Consider the following 20,473-nt stretch of genomic DNA (forward strand, 5'->3'; position numbering starts at 1 on the left):
TCAGTCTCTAATAATTAGTGAATTACCCTTTAGGTATTCCTATCTGACGCTGGGCCCAGAAGTGGTTTCCAGGTGTTTTCTCCTCCAGGTAAACTGTGATTCTTTATATTTCTCTGTGTCTCAAATTTTCAGGGTGATGGTTTTGTCCTGTACCTCAGTTCTCTCATGGATCAAAGCATCCTGTTTTCAGCTTTTCAGCGTTTTTATTTCTTTTTTTTTTTTTTGTATATTAGGATGGAAGTTACGACCTCATGATTTTTGCTTTAACTTGGAGCAATAAAACTTTCTTAACACATTTTAATGGTATCAACACCATCATCAGGTGATGCTTTGGAGACTGATTAGCCTGACATGTGAGGCATTACAAATAAAACCAAGGGTCTTACCAGACTGATCAACATTATTTTCCACATAGGTCTGACATAAAATCCTGCTTGATGTTACTGTGAAAATTTGGATCCAGACCTATTATTCTCATTAGGAATCAGACTGCCCTACTGGCTGGGGGAAAAGAAATATGGGTGGGTACCTGGGAGTAGAATAAATGACACTCTTTAAGTGGCAGTATTCACATTTTTATTGAGCAGTAAAAAATATACGTGATCAACATTGTTACTTTCATTTGCAAATAAAAGAGTTGGGAAGTATAGAAACCTGTACTTAACTTTTTATCAAGAGTACTTATCATCAAATTACTTCCATCCAGGCTTCTGCAGGTCTGTAATTTTCTTTCCAATAGATAGGAGTATGTGGTGGGAATTCCAGTTGATAACATTTTTATTAAAAAAAAAAAAAAAAAGAATCAGCATAGTCAAGTTGTCTTAGTGTTACGGATTTCTGGATTTTGTCCTTGGAGGAGGTCAGGATCTTCCCAAGGCCTGGGTCCTCGAATATTCTTCCAGTCCTCAAAAGTGGAGTCCTTTATTTTCTATAGAGCCACAAATATTAGAGGATAAATATTAGTATAGGAGCCCTGTGGGTTCGATTAGGACCTCAATGAATGAATGAATAAATGAGTAGAAAGAATTCAATAGGCCCTCACTTATAATTCTAGTAAATAACTGCATATCATACTTAATAATTAAAGAAATGCCATATTTCTTAGGACTTAAAATTTTTCTTACTTCCTATTGATGTTACTGCCTATCTTTCCCCTCATCAGAATTAAACTATTAAAACAGAAAAACTCTATATTTTTTAAAAATTTATTTTATTAAATTATAGTTTATTTACAATGTTGTATTAATTTCTGCTATACAGCAAAGTGATTCGGTTATACATATATAGGTATATACACACACATACATTCTTTTTCATATTCTTTTCCATTATGATTTATCACAAAATACTATAGTTCCCTGTGCTATACAGTAGGACCTGGCTGTTTATCCATTCTATATATAATAGTTTACATCTGCTAATCAAAAACTCCCAATCCATCCCTCCCCCATGCTCCCCCCTGGCAGCCACAAGTCTGTTCTCCATGTCTGTGAGTCTGTTTCTGTTTTGTAGATGTGTTCATTTGCATCATATTTTAGATACCATAATAAGTGATATCATATGGTATTTGTCTTCCTCTTTCTGATTTACTTCACTTAGTATGATAATCTCTAGGTCCATCCATGTTGCTGCAAATGGCATTATTTCATTCTTTTTCATGATTGAGTAGTATTCCATTGTATATATTAATATGCACCACATCTTCTTTATCTATTCATCTGTTGATGGACATTTAGGCTGTTTCCATGTCTTGGCTACTGTGAATACTGCTGCTATGACATAGGGGTGCATGTATCTTTTAGAATTATAGTTTTCTCCAGATATATGCTCAGGAATGCTGGATCACATGGCAAGTCTATTTTTAGTTTTTGTGGAACCTCCATACTGTCTTCCATAGTGGCTACACCAATTTACATTCCCACCAACAGTGTACAAGGGTTATCTTTTCCCTAAACCCTCTTCAACATTTGTTATTTGTAGATTTTTTTAATGATGGCCATTCTGACCTCTGTGAGGTGGTACCTCATTGCAGTTTTAACTTGCATTTCTTGAATAATGTACACGTTTTATTTTTGAGAGCACAAAGAAAGGGAAGAAGCTGGGAAAACAAAACTCCAGGTCCGAATGCTAATCCAGCTTAATAATGACTAGCATGGGTTAACATGGGTGATGGCAGTAAATGAAGAGAACAAAAGTGGAGACTTTAGAGTCTGCTAGAAGGAATAGAGACCAAGATGATTTGTTCTGCACCTAAGAAATGAGCCTGGGTTTAAGAATGAACAGATATTCCCCATAGCTGCCATGAGCAAAGCTCTTTTGGGGCAATAAAAACTAGCTTCAACCACAGTTTGGATCACCATATCTTTAGTTAGTGTGAAGTGTCTCTCAAGCACAGGAATGAAAATAGGGAAGAACATAAACCTTTCTTTACCCTTCTGACACCACTCTGACAGTAACTTTCATATATCTGCTTTGGTTATTCTGGAATAATTAAGTGAACAAAATAGAAAAAGAAACACAGAGAACACAGGATAGCTTTTATTCAGAGACAGGGAAAATGATATCAATTTACCTTGACACTTGGATACTAAGCATTACTGTTTTACTAACAAGCTATATAACCCTGGGCTAGTGATTTGAGCTATCTGGGCACTAATTCTCTCAAAAGTAATAATGAAAAGGCTAGACCAAATGGTCTATATGATTTCTTCAGCTCTCAAACTCTAAGGCTTCGAAAAGAACTTTAAGGAACATCCACTCCCAGACAAACCCTCCATAACTATATACTGAGAAGTAGCAAATTAGAGGTTTTGACAAGATAATGGGGAAATAGTAAATGAACCATTCTCTAAATTTCACTTACAGTTTTACCAGGGGTTTACTAAATCCACATAGATGAACAAAATTCTACTAATTTAGTGTTCAAGAACAGAGTAAATTATTTTCAAGTATAGTTATGAAATGATACAAAGTTATAAAAAGGTTTTAAGAAAGAATAATGGCCTTCACTCAGATAACATAAGATCTATATGCTCAAGAGAGAATTTGAGCATAATTCTTAAATGGGATGCAAGGTTGGCAGAACAACTTCATGCAAAAGTGGTCCAGTCCCAAACTAAACTAAAAAACAACAATAATAAAACAAAAACAAACAACAACAAAAAAGCAGTCTACTCTTAAGCTCTGACAAGGTCCTCTGGGTAAACAATTTGGAGACTGAATGCCACAAAGTTTTAGGGGTTTAGGAAACATCAAAACCTTTCTACAGATCCTCCCTTATGAAGCATAAAATCAAGCTCAAAATGATCAGCCAATGACTGAAATGCTAAAATGAGAATCAACACTCTTCACACGTCTCTTCAATGTATATTATTCACAAGTCCACCTTTCAATCAAAAATGACCAAACATGGAAAGAAATGGGAAAATATGATCAGAGATGGAGGACACCCTCTCTCTCCACATCCTATAATAAAACATGCTATTAAGCTCTTTGATTTCATTAATAAGATAGGTGGAAAATGATACCTTGTTATAATTTTAATTAACATTCCTATTATAAGTTGAGCATCTCTTTATCTGTTTAAAAATGATATATATTTCCTTGTCTCTGAACTCATTACATGCTCTGCCCATGTTCCTACTGATCAAGTGAGTTGTTGAAATTTTCCATACTGATTTGCTCTTCATATTTAAATAAATTAATTCATCGTGTTAAGATAAACAATATTTTTAGAATTTCACATTTAACTAGTAACTTTATATACACTTTTGTTTTTTAGGTTGAACTTTTGAACTTTTGAATTTTTATGTATGAATTCTGCAATCTTTACTTTTAAAGCTTCTGGGTTTTCTATCATATTTAAATAGGCTTTTCTGACTCAAGACCACTAAAAAGAATCTTCATTGTTTACTCCTAGTACTTTTAGCCTATTATTTTTTATTTTTAAATTCTTGATCCATCTAGAATATGGATATGAAACAGTATATGAAATATAGATCCATCTTTATTTTCTTTTCAAACGACTACATAGCTGTTCCAATAACATATATTTAAGGTAAATATTTTTTTCCTGTACTGATAATAATTTGAATTTACCTTAAAGCAGACAGAACCAGTCACTGACTAGGAAGATTGCTACATTAGCATACTGTACCTCATACTCTGATTCCAATGACACTTTATTCATTTTCAGTTTTTTTTCTAACTCAGGATCAATCTGTAGAAAAGAAAGAGTAGCCATAAGTTATTTAAGTCTGTTATATCCCATTTTCAATTTAAAAAAGTAATATAAGGCATGGCTGGGATGGCATGGCAGATTACAAAAACATGGGAAAATCTCCACAAACCATACGATTGCATAATGATAACTAATATAGTACTACCACCACTACTACAACTAATAGCAGCTAATATTTACTGAGGACTTGGTATATGCCATGTATTTTGACATTTATTACCTCCTTTAATCCTCAAAAAATCCTATGACATAAGTATTAGTATTACGATCAAAGTAAGGATAATGGAATACAAGGAGTTCGAATAACTTGTCAAAGAGGCAGAACTTGGCTTTGAGCCTTGGCCCTCTGCCTCCAGAGTCTATGCTATTAACCACCACACTAAATTATGTTATTACATAGAATCATTACAAAAATACTAATAAATGTAACACTGCTCTTGAAAACAAAAAAGAACATTTTATATACACCAGAAATTTAAAAGTTAGCTATGAAAAAATTAGACAGGATTCCATAGTGGTAAACAGAAACTGATGCCACGTTACCTGTGTGTAGCAAAGTCTTTAGTAAAGAAGAATGTGATTGCTGAAATTAATTAACAACCATCACCATCAACAAAACCCAAATTAAATTCAGTGGAATAGCTGAATAATGACTAAACACAGCTTAAGACCAAAGTAGTACACAAGAAACACAACCTGAGGATTCCACTAGAATGATGCACAAACAAATGGGATAAATGAAAGAAAAGGCATATTATGAAAGCTAGATCCAAAATAGGTCTATTAGGGGTTTCAGAATTACAGAATAAAGAGAATGGAGGAAGGGCAATAACTAATCAATAATTAATGAATAATATATTAAAAATACATGATTCCTCAGACTGAAAGAGCACAATAAAAAATAACCACAACAGGAATTCCCTGGTGATCCAGTGCTTAAGATTCATTGATTTCTGTTGTGGGCTGTTGTGGGCTGAGGTTCGATCCCTGGTCAGGGACCTAAGACCCTATAAGCCATGCAGCGCAGCCAAAATAAGTAAATAAATAAAATTTAAAAATAACCACAACAAAACGAAGACAGCCTACTCTTAATCAACTAATAGTAAAGCCTTAGGATATTAAGGATAAAAAGAAAATCTCAAAAGTAAAAAGAATGAAAAGACAAAGGGATGAGGATTAGAAAAAAGGGATGAGGATTAGAAAAAAAGACTCTTCATCAGCAACTTAAAACGCTAAAATAAAATGAAATTATATCTACAATGTTGATATTAAAAGGATTACTTTGAACCTCAGTTTTTGGGGGGGTTTTTTGTTTTTTGTTTTTGCAGTACGCGGGCCTCTCACTGCTGTGGCCTCTCCTGCTGCGCAGCACAGGCTCCAGACGTGCAGGCTCAGCAGCCATGGCTCACGGGCCCAGCTGCTCCGCAGCATGTGGGATCCTCCTGGACTGGGGCACGAACCCGTATCCCCTGCATTGGCAGGCGGACTCTCAACCACTGCACCACCAGGGAAGCCCTGAACCTCAGTTTTATTTTGACTATTTTCTCTCTTCTTTCTCGGCTTCTACTTGATTGGGTTTTTCTCAATCAGTGTTTTGAGTGGTGGAAACACATACAAACATAACAATCTCAGTAACTGCTGAATTCGTCTATTAACTAATAAGTATTTTCTGACTGACATTTTTAGAAATCCAGTTATATATTACTTACAAAAAATGCACTTAAAAAAAAGGAATGAAAACACAAGGTTGAAGGCAGAGGTTACAAAAAATGCTACACTACACACACACACACACACACACACACACACACACACACAACTGGTGGGGGCAGGAGGATCAATACATAACAGTATTTTTAATGGACAAAACAGAATTCAAGGCAAACAGCATCAAAAAGGAACATTTAGGACTTCCCTAGTGGTCCAGTGGTTAGGACTCGGCGCAATGTGCGGGTTCAATCCCTGACTGGGGAACTAGGATCCTGCATGCATGAGGCACGGCCAAAAAAAAAAAAAAAAAAAAAAAATTCAATATTGGAAAATGGAACAATTTTTAAAGAAAATGTTAGAATTATTAAATATTATGTGACTATATTACTTTGAAATGTATGCAGCAAAATGGATAAAAATTTAAGAAGTAAATACACAAAACATCCTAAAGGAGCTTAACATACCTCTCCCAGAAACTAACTGATCAAGTAGATTATAAATAAGATTATTGAAGATGAGTAAAATGATTAACAAGTTCTTTCTAATAGATATATATAGAATTTTGAGCCCAGCAAATTTGGATTGCTATTTTCTCCTCAAACACATAAAATATTAATAAAAATTAAACTTATTATAGGGCATAATGGAAAACTAGGCAAATTCACATATAAAAAATCATCATATATAACATATTCAATGACTACAATCAATAATATTTAAAATCAATAGCAAAAAGATAACTGCAGAAAGAATCCATATATATGGAAGCTGAAAACGTTTTAAAATACATTAACATGTTAGAGAAGAAATCAAAATGAAAATTACAAAGTATTTACAAGTGAAGAGCCATCTGTTGCATGATATTTTTCATTCTAATAGGTTTAGTCTTCTTGTGTATAAAATTTCTTGGTAGAGAACATTTCATCTGCACATAATGACATTTTCACTCCTTTCTATCTAAACCCACTTAGTTCAGATTAGCTCAAGATGGCAGAGTGGAAGGACGTGAGCTCACCCCCTTCTTACAAAAATACCAAAATCACTACTGCAGAATAACCATCAACAAAAAAACACAGGAACCTACTAAAAATGATACCCTACATCCAAAAACAAAGAAGCCACAACAAGACGGTAGGAGGGGGCACAATCGTGATAAAATCAAACCCCATACCCACCAGATGGGTGACACACAAACTGGAAAATAATTATACCACAGAAGTTATCCCACAGGAGTGAAAATTCTGAGCCCCAAGTCAGGCTTTCCAGCCTGGGCGTCTGGCAATGGGAGAAGGAGTCCCAAGAGAATCTGGCTTTGAAGGCCAATGGAGTGTGATCACAGGACTTCCACAGGTCTGAGGAAAACAGGAACTCCACTCTTGGAGGGCACGCATAAAGTCTTGAGGGTACCAGGACCCAGAGGAAAAAGCAGTGACCCCAGAATAGACTGAGCCAGACCTACCTGCTAGCATTGGAGGGTCTCCTGGGGAGACAGGGGGTGTCTGTGGCTCAGTGTGGGGACAAAGACACTAGCAGCAGCAGTTCTGGGAACTACTCATTGGCATGAGCCCTCCCAAAGGCCACCATTACCACCAAACAGCCTGTAGGCTCCAGTGCTGGATCACCTCAGGCCAAATAACCAATGGCACGGGAACACAGCCCTGCCCATCAGCACACAAGTGGCTTAAAGTCTCCCTGAGCACAGCCCTGCCCACCAGAGGGACAAGACCCAGCTCCCCACCACTGGGAACCAGTCCCTCCCATCAGGAACCCTGCACAAGCCTCTTAGACAGCCTCATCCACCAGAGGGCAGACAACAGAAGCAACAACTACAATCCTGCAGCCTGTGGAATGGAAACTGCATTCACAGAAATTTAGTCAAAACGAGAAGGCAGAGGAATATATGCCAGATGAAGGAACAAAATGAAACCCCAGAAGAAAAATTAAGTGGAGTGGAGATAGCCAACCTACTAGAAAAAGAATTCAGAATAATGACAGTGAAGATGATCCAAGATCTTGGAAAAAGAATAGAGGCAAGGATTAAGAAGATGCAAGAAATGTTTAACAAAGACCTAGAATAATTAAGAACAAACAGAGATGAACAATATGATAACTGAAATGAAAAATACTTTCGAAGGAATCAATAGTACAATAAGTGAGTCAGAAGAACAGATAAGTGACCTGAAAGACAGAATGGTGGAAATCATTGCCATGGAACAGAATAAAGAAAATAGAATGAAAAGAAATGTAGACAGTCTAAGAGACCTTTTAAATGCACCAACATTCCCATTATAGGGGTCCCAGAAGGAGAAGAGAGAAAGGACCTGAGAAAATATTTGAAGAGATAATAGCTGAAAACTTCACACAGTCATCCAAGTCCAGGAAGCACAGAGTCCCAGGCACATAAACCCAAGGAGGAACACGCCAAGACTCCTAGTAATCAAACTGACAAATACTAAAGACAAAGAAAAAATATTAAAAGTAACAAGGGAAAAACAACAAATAACATACAAGGGAACTCCCATAAGGTTATCAGCTGATTTCTCAGCAGAAACTCTGCAGGCCAGAAGGGAGTAGCACAATATACTGTATTTAGAGTGATGAAAGGGAAGAACCTACGACCAAGAATACTCTACCCAGCAAGCCTCTCATTCAGATTTGATGGAGAAATCAAAGGCTTTACACACCCCAATGTTCACTGCAGCACTATTTACAATAGCCAGGCCATGGAAGCAACCTAAATATTCATTGACAGATGAATGGATAAAGAAGATGTGGTACATATATACGGTGGAATATTACTCAACCATAAAAATGAATGAAATTGGGTCATCTGTAGAGACGTGGATGGACCTAGACACTGTCATACAGAGTGAAGTAAGTCAGAAGGAGAAAAACAAATATTGTAAATTAATGCATATTTGTGGAATCTACAAAAATGTTACAGATGAACTGGTTTGCAAGGCAGAAACAGAGACACAGAGGTAGAGAACAAACATATGGACATCAAGAGGGGAAAGGGCGGGTGGGATGAATTGGGAGATTGGGACTAACATATATACACTAATATGTATAAAATAGATAACTAATGAGAACCTGTTGTATAGCACAGGAAACTTCACTTTGCTGTAGAGAAGAAACACAACACCGTAAAACAACTATATCCCAATTAAAATTAAAAAAAAAAACTTTACAGACAAGCAAAAGCAAAGAGAATTCAGCACCACCAGACCAGCTCTGCAACAAATGCTAAAGGAACTTCACTAGATGGGAAAGAAACCAGAAAGTTAAAGCAACCTTGTACCTATAGACTGCTATATCGAAACTTCACAGGAGGGATTTCCCTGGTGGCAGAGTGATTAAAAATCCACCTGACAATGCAGAGGACATGGGCTCAAACCCTGGTCTGGGAAGATCCCACATGCCATAGAGCAACTAAGCCCATGTGCCACAATTACTGAGTCTGTGCTCTAGAGCCCACGAGCCACAACTACTGAAGCCTGTGCACCTAGAGCCTGTGCTCCGCAACAAGAAAAGCCACCGCAATGAAAAGCCTGCGCACCACAACAAAGAGTAACCCCCGCTGGCCACAACTAGACAAAGCCCGTGCACAGCAACAAAGAACCAATGCAGCCAAAAATAAATAAATAAATAAATTAATGAATTAAAGACAAAAACAAAAAAACCTCATGGGAACAGCAAACCCCAAAACTATAATAGATACACACACAAAAAAGAAAAAGCAACCCAAACAGAACAATAAAGATGGCCATCAAACCACAAGAGAACAAAAGAGGAAGGGAAGAAAAAAGACCTACAAAAACAAACCCCAAACAATTAAGAAAATGGCAATAGCAATTTACATATTAATAATTACCTTAAATGTAAACAGATTAAATGCTCCAACCAAAAGACATACACTGGCTGAATGGATACAAAAACAAGACCTGTATATATGCTACTTACAAGAAACCCACTTCAGACCTAGGGACACATACATACTGAGAGTGAGGGGATGGAAAAAGGTATTCCATGCAAATGGAAATCAAAAGAAAGCTGAAGTAGCAATACTCATATAAGGCAAAATGGACTTTAAAATAAAGACTGTTACAAGAGACAAAGGACACTACATAATGATCAAGGGATCAATCCGAGAAGATATAACAATTGTAAATACATATGCACCCAACATAGGAGCACCTCAATATATAAGGCAAATACTAACAGCCATAAAGGGAGAAATCGACAGTAACACAATCGTGGGGGACTTTAACACCCCACTTATATCAATGGACAGATCATCCAGACAGAAAATAAAAAAACACAGGCCTCAAAAGACACATTAAACCAGATGGACTTAATTGATATTTAACAATAATTCCATTCAAAAGCAGCAGAATACACATTCTTTTCATGTGCACATGGAACATCCTCCAGAATTGACCACATGCTGGGCCGCAAAGCGAGCCTCGGTAAATTTAAGAAAACTGAAATCATATCAAGCATCCTTTCCAACCACAATGCTATGAGATTAGAAATCAACTACAAGAAAAATAACTGTAAAAAACACAAACATGTGGAGGCTAAACAATATGCTACTAAACCACCAATGGATCACTGAAGAAATGAAAGAGGAAATCAAATAATACTTAGCGACAAATGAAAACAAAAGCACAATGAATCAAAACCTGTGGGATGCAGCAAAAGCAGTCTAATAACCAATGTGGTGGGAACACAGCCCCACCCATCAGCACACAAGTGGCTTAAAGTCTCCCTGAGCACAGCCCTGCCCACCAGAAGGACAAGACCCAGCTCCACCCACCACTGGACGGGAACTGGCCCCTCCCATCAGGAAGCCTGCACAAGCCTCCTAGACGGTTTAGAGCAATACAATCTTACCCCAGGAAACAAGAAACATTTCAAACAACCTAACCTTACAGCTAGAGCAACTAGAGAAAGAAGAACAAACAAAACCTAAAGTTAGTAGAAGGAAAGAAATCATAAAGATCAGAGCAGAAATAAATGAAATAGAGATGAAAAAAACAATAGCAAAGATCAATGAAACTAGAAGCTGGTTCTTTGACAAGATAACAAAATTGATCAAACTTTAGCCAGACTCATCAAGAAAAAAATGGAGAGGACTCCAATCAGTAAAATTAGAAATGAAAAAGGAGAAGTTAAGATGGACACCACAGAAATATAAGGGTCATAAGAGACTACTACAAGCAACTATACGCCAATAAAATGGACAACCTGGAAGAAACAGATAAATTCTTAGAAAGGTACAAGCTCCCAAGACTGAACCAGAAAGAAACAGAAAACATGAACAGCCCAATCACAAGTATAGTAAGTACCCTACATACGAGGCTTCAAGTTGCCATCTTTCAAAGATGCAAACTTATGTTCACATGTCTAATCACATAAGTTACTTCACGTGTCTGGTCTACATTGTCACATGCATGCATCCTCTACAAGTGGTTGTGCTTTTGTGTACCTTACTATACAGTACTGTATAGAGTACAGTAGTACAGTATCTTTATTTCAAGCCCAGGATGTCTGGAAGCAAATGTGAAAGGAGCGGGTGATGTAGCTGGCACTGCTAAGAAGTGTCAAGAGATAACAATGGAAACAAAAGTGAAAAAAACTGAGAGTGAAGCAAGGAGAAAAGATGGTAGACGTCACTTGTTATAACATGAATCATTCAACCATTGGGACAATTCTAAAGAACAAAGACAAGATCATGGAATATGAGAAGTGTGCTGTGCCGATGATGTCGACAATAATATCGAAGAAGTGTGGAAGAATGATGGAAAAGATGGAGAAACTTCTCAGTGTATGGATGCAGGATCAGCAACAGTGTTGAGTCCCACTCAGCTTTATGCTGATTCAAGACAAAGCTAAAAGCCTTTACAAAGACTTGAAGAAGAAACATGGCAAAGAATCAGGGGGCACATCTTTTAATGTCAGCAATGGCTGGTTTCACTGGTTCAAGGTTAGAGCCAAACTTCACAACGTAAAAGTAAGTGGCAAGGCAGTGAGTGCAGATATGGTAGCTACCCGGGAATTTCCTGAAACTCTCTGAGAAATTACTGATGAAGGCGTGTATTTAACAGAGCAGGTTTTTAATGTGGATGAGATAGCACTGTACTGGAAGAGGACGGCAGACCAAAGTTACATCAGTAAGGAGGAAAAGTTAATGCCAGGCTATAAAGCAGCAAAGGGCAGACTAATTCTGTTGTTTAGTGGCAGTGCTTCCCACAATATGAAGCTGAAGGCTCTCTTAGTTTATCATTCAGAGAACCCAAGAGCCCATAAAAACAAAGCCAAGGGATCTCTTCCTGTTGTGTGGAAGAGTGACCCCAAAGCCTGGGTTACACAGGCCATTTTCTAGGACTGGTTTTTCCACCACTTTATCCCAGAGGTAGGGAAATATTGCTTGGAGAAGGACATCCCATTTGACATTCCTTTGCTGCTTGACAGTGCTAGGGGCCAACCCCCATTCATGGATGACTTTCATCCCAACGTCAAAGTAGTGCATCTGCCACCAAATACTATATTGTTCATCCAACCTATGGACCAGGGAGTTACCGTGACTTTCAAGAAATATTATTTACATCACACTTTTCGCAGTAAAGGCGAGTGACAGGAATCCAGAACAACCTTGTGACAATTTTGGAAGGACTACAACACCTACAAGGTCATAAAAACATTGACTTTGCATGGCATGAGCTTACGGCCATCACCATGAATAGGGTTTGGAAGAACCTTTGACTGCAGTTTGTTCACGATTTTCGTGGATTTGAGAAGGTGGATGAGGAGCCCAAAGAGGTCTTCAGCAACGTAGTGACCCTAAGCAAGAAGCTGGAGCTAGATCTGCAACAGGACGGCTTCATTGAATTCCTTGCTGTGCAACACAAGGAGGTTACAGTACTAATGAAGACCTGATGGAATTGGAGGCCCAAAGAAAGGACAAAGAGAGACAAGAGGAAGAAGTAACTGAAGAACCGAAGAGATTCAAGGGGATTTTCTTTATTTGAGGAGGCACTGTTAGGTTTGGAGGCATAGGACCCAAACATAGAATGGTGCACGAAGGTTGCAGCAGACCTTCAGAATTCAGTCCAGTGCTACCGTATCATCTATGACAAGAAAAAAAGAGCTACTACCCAGACATCAATGGATCGTTTTTTCAAGATGGTGGATAGAACTGAATCCAGCAAGGAACCCGAACCTGTGCCATCAACATCAGGCGTGAGTGAAACTGCACCTTGCCCTCCATCTCCTACTGCTGATGATCTTCCTCCTATTGCTCTACCATCGCCCCCCTCCTCTCCCTCCTCCAGTCAGTAACTCTTCTTGCCTGTTCACTTGATGCCAGCCCCTGTATGTCAGGTGTTGTACTGTACTACTGTACTTTTCAAGGTACTGTACTATAAGATTAAAAATGCTGGGGCTTCCCTGGTGGCGCAGTGGTTGAGAGTCCGCCTGCCGGTGCAGGGGATATGGGTTCGTGCCCCAGTCTGGGAGGATCCCGCATGCCGTGGAGTGGCTGAGCCTGTGGGCCATGGCCACTGAGCCTGCACGTCCGGAGCCTGTGCTCCACAATGGGAGAGGCCACAACAGTGAGAGGTCTGCGTACCGCAAAAAAAAAAAAAAGAAAATGCTTTATTTTTTTGAGATGTTTGATTTTTACGTATTACTTGTGGGAAAAGTATTATAAACCTGTTACAGTACAGTACTATATAGCCGACTGTGTTAGTTGGGTACCTAGGCTAACTTTATTGGACTTACGAACAAATTGGACTTACAGATGCACTCTTGGAACAAAACTCGTTCATGTGTAGGGGACTTACTGTACTGAAATTGAAACTGTGATTGAAAAACTTGCAACAAACAAAAACCCAGGACCATATGGCTTCACAGGCGAATTCTATCAAACATTTAGAGAAGAGTTAACACCTATCCTTCTGAAACTGTTCCAAAGAAATTGCACAGGAAGGAAAACTCCCAAACTCATTCTATGAGTCCACCATAGCCCTAATACCAAAACCATACAAAGATACCACAAAAAAAGAAAATTACAGGCCAATACCACTGATGAACACAGACACAAAAATCCTCAACAAACTACTAGCAATCTGAATACAACAATACATTAAAGAATCATACACCATGATCAAGTGGGATTTATCACAGAGATGCAAGAATTTTTCAGTATCCACAAATCAGTCAGTGTGATACACCACATCAATAAACGGAAGAATAAAAACCAAATGATCATCTCAATAGATGCAGAAAAAGCTTTTGACAAAATTCAGCACCCATTTATGAAAAACACTCTCCAGAAAGTGGGCATAGAGGCAACCATACCTCAACATAATAAAGGCCATATACTACAAACCTACAGCTAATACAATACTCAGTGTTCAAAAGCTAAAAGCAGGGATTTCCTTGGTTGTCCAGTGGGTAAAACTCCGCACTCCCAATGCAGGGGGCCCGGGTTCAATCCCTGGTCAGGGAACTAGATCCCGCATGCGTGCCGCAACTAAGAGTCCGCATGACACATCTAAAAAGTCTGCATGCCACAATGCAGAGCCCGCATGCTGCAACGAAGACCCAGCACAGCCAAAATAATAATTAAAAAATAAATAAATATTTCAAAAAAAGCTGAAAGTATTTCCTCTAAGATCAGGAAGAAGACAAGGCTGTCCACTCTCACCACTTTCATTCAACACAGTTTTGGAAGTCCTAGCTGTGGCAATCAGAGAATAAAAAGAAATAAAAGGAATACAAATTAGAAAAGAAGTAAACTGTCACTGTTTGCAGATGACATGATACTGTACATAGAAAATCCTAAAAATGCTACCAGAAAACTACTACAGTTCATCAATGAATTCGGTAAAGTTGCAGGTTACAAAATTAATACACAAAAATCTGTTGCATCTCTATACACTAACAACGAAAGATCAGAAAGAGAAATTAAAGAAAAAATCCCATTTACCACCACATCAAAAAGAATAAAATACCTAGGAATAAACCTACCTAAGGAGACAAAAGACCTGTACTCTGAAAACTATAAGACGCTGATGAAAGAAATCGAAGATGACACAATAGAGGGAAAGATATACCATATACTTGGATTAGAAGAATCAATGTTGTCAAAATAAGTATACTAACCAAGGCAATCTAGATTCAATGCAGACCCTATCAAATTACCAATGGCATTTTTCACAGAACTAGAACAAAAAATCTAAAAATTTGGATGGAGACACAAAAGACCCTGAATAGTGAAAGCAATCTTGAGAAAGAAAAATGGAGCTGGAAAATTCAGGCTCCCTGACTTCAGACTAAACTACAAAGCTACAGTCATCAAAACAGTCTGGTACTGACACAAAAACAGAAATATAGATCAATAGAACAGAATAGAAAGCCCAGAAATAAACCCACGCACCTATGGTCAATTAATCCATGACAAAGGAAGTAAGACTATACAATGGAGGAAAGACAGTCTCTTCAAGAAATGGTGCTGGGAAAACTGGACAGCTACCTGTAAAAAAATGAAATTAGAATGCTCTTTAACACCATACACAAAAATAAACTTAAAATGGATTAAAGACCTAAATATAAGACTGGACACTATCAACGTATTAGAGGAAAATATAGGCAGAACACTCTCTGACATAAATCACAGCAATATCCTTTTCAATCCATCTCCCAGAGTAATGGAAATAAAAACAAAAATAAACAAATGGGACCTAATGAAATTTAAAAATTTTAGCACAGCAAAGGAAACCATAAACAAAACAAAAAGACAACCCACAGAATGGGTGCAAATATTTGCAAACAATGCAACAACAAAGAATTAGTCTCCAAAATTTATGAACATCACATGCAGCCTAATATCATAAACACAAATAACCCAATCAAAAAATAGGCAGAAGACCTAAATAGACATTTCTCCAAAGAAGACATACAAATGCCAAGAAGCACATGAAAAGATGTTCAGCATCACTGATTATTAGAGAAATGCAAATCAAAACTACAGTGATATATTACCTCACATATGTCAGAATGGCTATCATCAAAATATCCAAAAACAACAAATGCTAGAGAGGGTATGGAGAGAAGGGAACCCTCCTACACTGTTTTTTGGAATATAAATTGGGGCAGCCACTGTGGAGAACAGTATGGAGATTCCTTAAAAAACTAAAAATAGAGCTACCATATGATCCTGCAATCCCACTCCTGGGTATATATCTGTAGAAAAACATGGTCCAAAAGGATACATGCACCCCAATGTTCATTGCAGCACTGTTTACAATAGCCAAAACATGGAAGTAACCTAAATCTCCAATGACAGATGAATGGATAAAGAAGATGTGGTACATATAGACAATGGAATATTACTCTGCCATTAAAAAGAATGAAATAATGCTATTTGCAACAACAGGGATGGACCTAGAGATCATCATATTGAGTGAAGTAAGTCAGACAGAGGAAGACAAATATTGTATGATACTGCTTACATGCAGAATCTTAAAAATAATGATACAAATGAACTTATTTACAAAACAGAAACAGACTCACAGACTTAGAGAATGAATTTATGGTTACCGGGGGAGGAGGGGGAAGGCTGGGTGGTGGAAGGGATAGTTACGGAGTTTGAGATTGACATGTACACACTGCTACATGTAAAATGGATAACCAACGAAGACCTACTGTATCGCACAGGGAACTCTGCTCAATATTATGTAACAACCTAAATGGGAAAAGAATTTGAAAAAAAATAGATACATGTATATGTATAACTGAATCACTTTGCTGTACACCTGAAACTAACACAACATTGCTAATGAACTACAGTCCAATATAAAATAAAAATTTTAAAAAAACCATGTAGTTCATTTTGCTGTCCAATTTTATAGGCTATGATATCCAAAATATTACTTAAAAAGTAGCTACAATTACGGATATTCCTTTATTGCTCCTAGCTTTAAAAGGAATGCTCTTAATGTTTCTCTATTAAGAATATTTACTATGATTACTGCTTGTTAAAGAAAATTCAACAAGGTAGTTAGATCAACACTCAAAAATCAAAGGGCATGGATCCACATACAAAATCAATATAGTTTCTTTATGCAAGTAAAAACCAATTAGAAAATGTAAGAAGAATACATAGCCAGAATAGTCTCATCTATTTAGAAAATTAAATTCATAGCTAAAAACATTTTGAAAAAGAAAACTAGATGCCCAGATGGTTTCACTGGCAAATTCTATAAAATATTTAAGGAAGAAGTAACACCAATTCTACATAATCACTTCCAGAAAATAAAAAAAGAGGAAACACTTCCCAATTCATGTTATGAAGTCAACATTATCCCAATACCAAAACCAGACTGTTGGGGAGGAACAATTTTCCCTTCTTCCCTTCTAGGATTGTTGGCTAGCTTAATAATTAAATTGACATAAAACAGATTTAACAGGAGAAAAACATTTAATTATGTATGTATGGGAGCCCCACAAACACATGAGACTCACAGGCAGTCAACTTAGACTTATATGCCATCCTGAGCTAAGGGGGTAGGGGTCTGGGGCTTCAAAGAGGAAGAGGAAGCAGGAAGATGAGAAGACCAAATGTTTGGTAAACAAATGTTCCATGCCATGCAGATAAGTCCTTCTGATATAAAAAGTTCTCTCTCATAATAGCTATCTTCCTGGTACAGGCTTCCTACCTAAATCCTTTTGGGCAGTTAAGGAAGATATAAAAAGCTTTTCCTAAGTCTGTTGGGTCATAATTGCCTTCAGCTTAAAACAATCCACATGGGCTTCCCTGGTGGCGCAGTGGCTGGGAGTCCGCCTGCCAATGCAGGGGACACGTGTTCGTGCCCCGGTCCAGGAAGATCCCACATGCCGCGGAGCGGCTAGGCCCGTGAGTCATGGCGTCTGAGCCTGCGCGTCCAGAACCTGTGCTCAGCAACGGGAGAGCCCACAACAGTGAGAGGCCCGCCTACCGAAAAAAAAAAAAAAACAATCCACATACCAAAGTGGCACATTTTGGGGTGGTGTATTCTGCTCCCCATCAAGACCAAAACAGTAGAAGGAAAAAAAAAAAGTCTGTAGACCACAACAGTCTCTAGTGCAACATCTAGTGGAAGAGTAAGACTACAGCTCCCAAACTAATGGAACAACAGCAAAATAATAAAATGTTATTAATCCAAAAGAGAACAACAACAACAGGACAGAAATAATTATAACAATAGCACATAAAAGGAAGGCATACTTAAACACAAATATATTTTTAAATTACATTAAATGTAAATATATTTAATGAACCAATTAAAAAACAAAACCATTAAAACATATTTTCTGTTTATAAGAGATATATCTAAAACTTAAGTTTACAGAAAGGTTGAGATTAAAAAGAAAGCTGTTGAAGCCATATTAATATCCAACAAAATAGGTTGTAAGGGGAAAAAGCATTATTACCACACAAAGTTTCAATACAATGAAAATTCAATTCACCAAGAAGACATAATAATTCTGAAATTATATGTATCTAATACCAGGGTGAAATAGGCAAACAGTCATAATGAGAGATGTTAACACAATTCTCTTGGTAAGAGAACAGATATAAAAAGTCAAAAACACAGAAATTTGAAAAAACACAAATAACAAACTTGGCCAAATGGATGTATAAACTTTTAGTATGTACCCAACAACATACTTCTATTACGTACCCAACAAGCACACATCATTCATACAAACTGATCACGTGTTAGCTCATAAAGCCAGTCTCAACAAATATCAAAAGAAAGAACTCAATGAAAATTTTCTTTGATGACAACACACTCAAGTTAGAAATCAATAAAAAATAGTAACTTGGGCTTCCCTGGTGGCGCAGTGGTTGAGAGTCCACCTGCTGATGCAGGGGACACGGGTTCGTGCCCCGGTCCGGGAGGATCCCACATGCCGTGGAGCGGCTGGGCCCATGAGTCATGGCCGCTGAGCCTGTGGGTCCGGAGCCTGTGCTCCGCAATGGGAGAGTCCACAACACTGAGAGGCCCGTGTACCGCAAAAAAAAAAAAAAAAAAAAAAATTGTAAGTAGAAAATTCCCTATGTTTATAAGTTAAGGAAAAACACTTCTAAATAGCTCATGGATATATAAAAACAAATTTAATTTGATTGATTATGAATATATTAAAACTTTCACGACATAGCCATGGCCATGCTTAAAAGGAAATTCATCACATTACAAGCATATATTACAAAAGAAGATGGAATTAATCATCTTCTTAATCACAGTTTTGAGAGTCAGGATGTCTTTGGTTTATGATTCTCTGCCCAGGCAGTCCATGGCTCAGGGGTCTGTGAGCTAGTCTTGCCCTAGAGAAACAACCTGAGTTTCTACATTAATGATGATATGTATAATAGCAATTTTAGTACATTAAAAATGTTACTAACAATGGAAATTTTTTAGTCATCTGACTCTGGTTGATTAGTGTTCAGTTAGCTCAAGATTGAGGTCAGATGGGACAAGAAAGGGAATAGAGTTCTGGAGAGGGAGATTAATCAAACTCAACACAGGAACTTTTAGGGGGACTCAGTTTCATCATCACGAAAAATTCAAATTCACCACATAATTAGGTAACAATTCATAACACACCCACCAAAATAACTTTAAAAAGCAAAATGAGGAAAAATACCCCAACCTATAATAGCAAGTATTGGCAAGTATTTGGAGCCTGGGGTACAAAAAACTGTTAGCAGTGTTGACTGAAAGAAAAACGCACAATATAAGAGCCCTCGGTTGAGTATCCAGTGTCTCATTGAGGACTACAGCCCAGGAGACAACCTCCCAGATAAATCTGAAGAACTGCTCTGAAGAGGTAGGGGAAGAGGCTAGTATATATATAGTATATACATGGCTAAGGAATACGTGCAATCAAGCATACATCTCAGTAGAAGGTTATTGCTAGTCATGAGGAAGAGACATCTCAGTTAATGATTTTAGTGCTCTTCTGAGTATGGGAAGATGCAAGAATCCAGGTTCATAAGAAATTTTTTCCAAAATATATCTAACTAAGGGCCTGTTTTGCCTGTTTTGCCAAAGCAGAGTGTCTCATCCTGTTCTTTGTCCTGAATTCCTTTCAGGGTGTATTGTAAAGTCAGTGATTGTAGTGGCTAATGACTTGATCCCTATGAGGCAGGAGACAGATGGGCCCCAGGCTGAGCAGCTCGAGACTGTCCCGTTGGGGGACAGGAGCAAGGAGGAGCTGAGCCCTGCCCAGATAAAAGATAAAGAGACCACATATTTCCCATTCTCGAGGTCAAGGAGACCTTCCCGACTATGCATGCGCAGAAAGGCTTCTCGGGGGTCAAAAAGGGAGGGGGCGTCACCCCATAGTAAGTGATGTCAACCTACCCATAGCCCTCTTTGCTAGAATCCATCTTGGCTAAGAGATGCGCGTGCACACAGGGGAGGACCCTGAGATAAACAAATATGGACTAAGAGCCAGGCAAAGGCACGA

The 20,473-nt window shown here is 37.9% G+C and overlaps 1 protein-coding gene across 1 annotated transcript in view; it reads right to left on the bottom strand.

Moving 5' to 3' along the window:
- Nucleotides 1-559: 559 nt before the first annotated feature.
- The window catches only part of LOC307049372 (cytochrome c oxidase assembly protein COX16 homolog, mitochondrial), a 33,673-nt gene continuing 13,759 nt past the window's right edge, over nucleotides 560-20,473 (bottom strand). Inside the window, exons 3-4 of the mRNA XM_079698898.1 lie at nucleotides 4,157-4,219; nucleotides 560-928 (exon numbers count right to left, since the gene is read on the bottom strand). Coding sequence (XP_079555024.1) covers nucleotides 812-928; nucleotides 4,157-4,219 — 180 coding nt within the window. The 3' untranslated portion in view covers nucleotides 560-811. The remainder of the gene's footprint in view (nucleotides 929-4,156; nucleotides 4,220-20,473) is intronic.

This window comes from Hyperoodon ampullatus (assembly GCF_949752795.1).
Source record: "Hyperoodon ampullatus genome assembly, chromosome: 3".
Lineage (NCBI taxonomy): Eukaryota > Metazoa > Chordata > Mammalia > Artiodactyla > Ziphiidae > Hyperoodon > Hyperoodon ampullatus.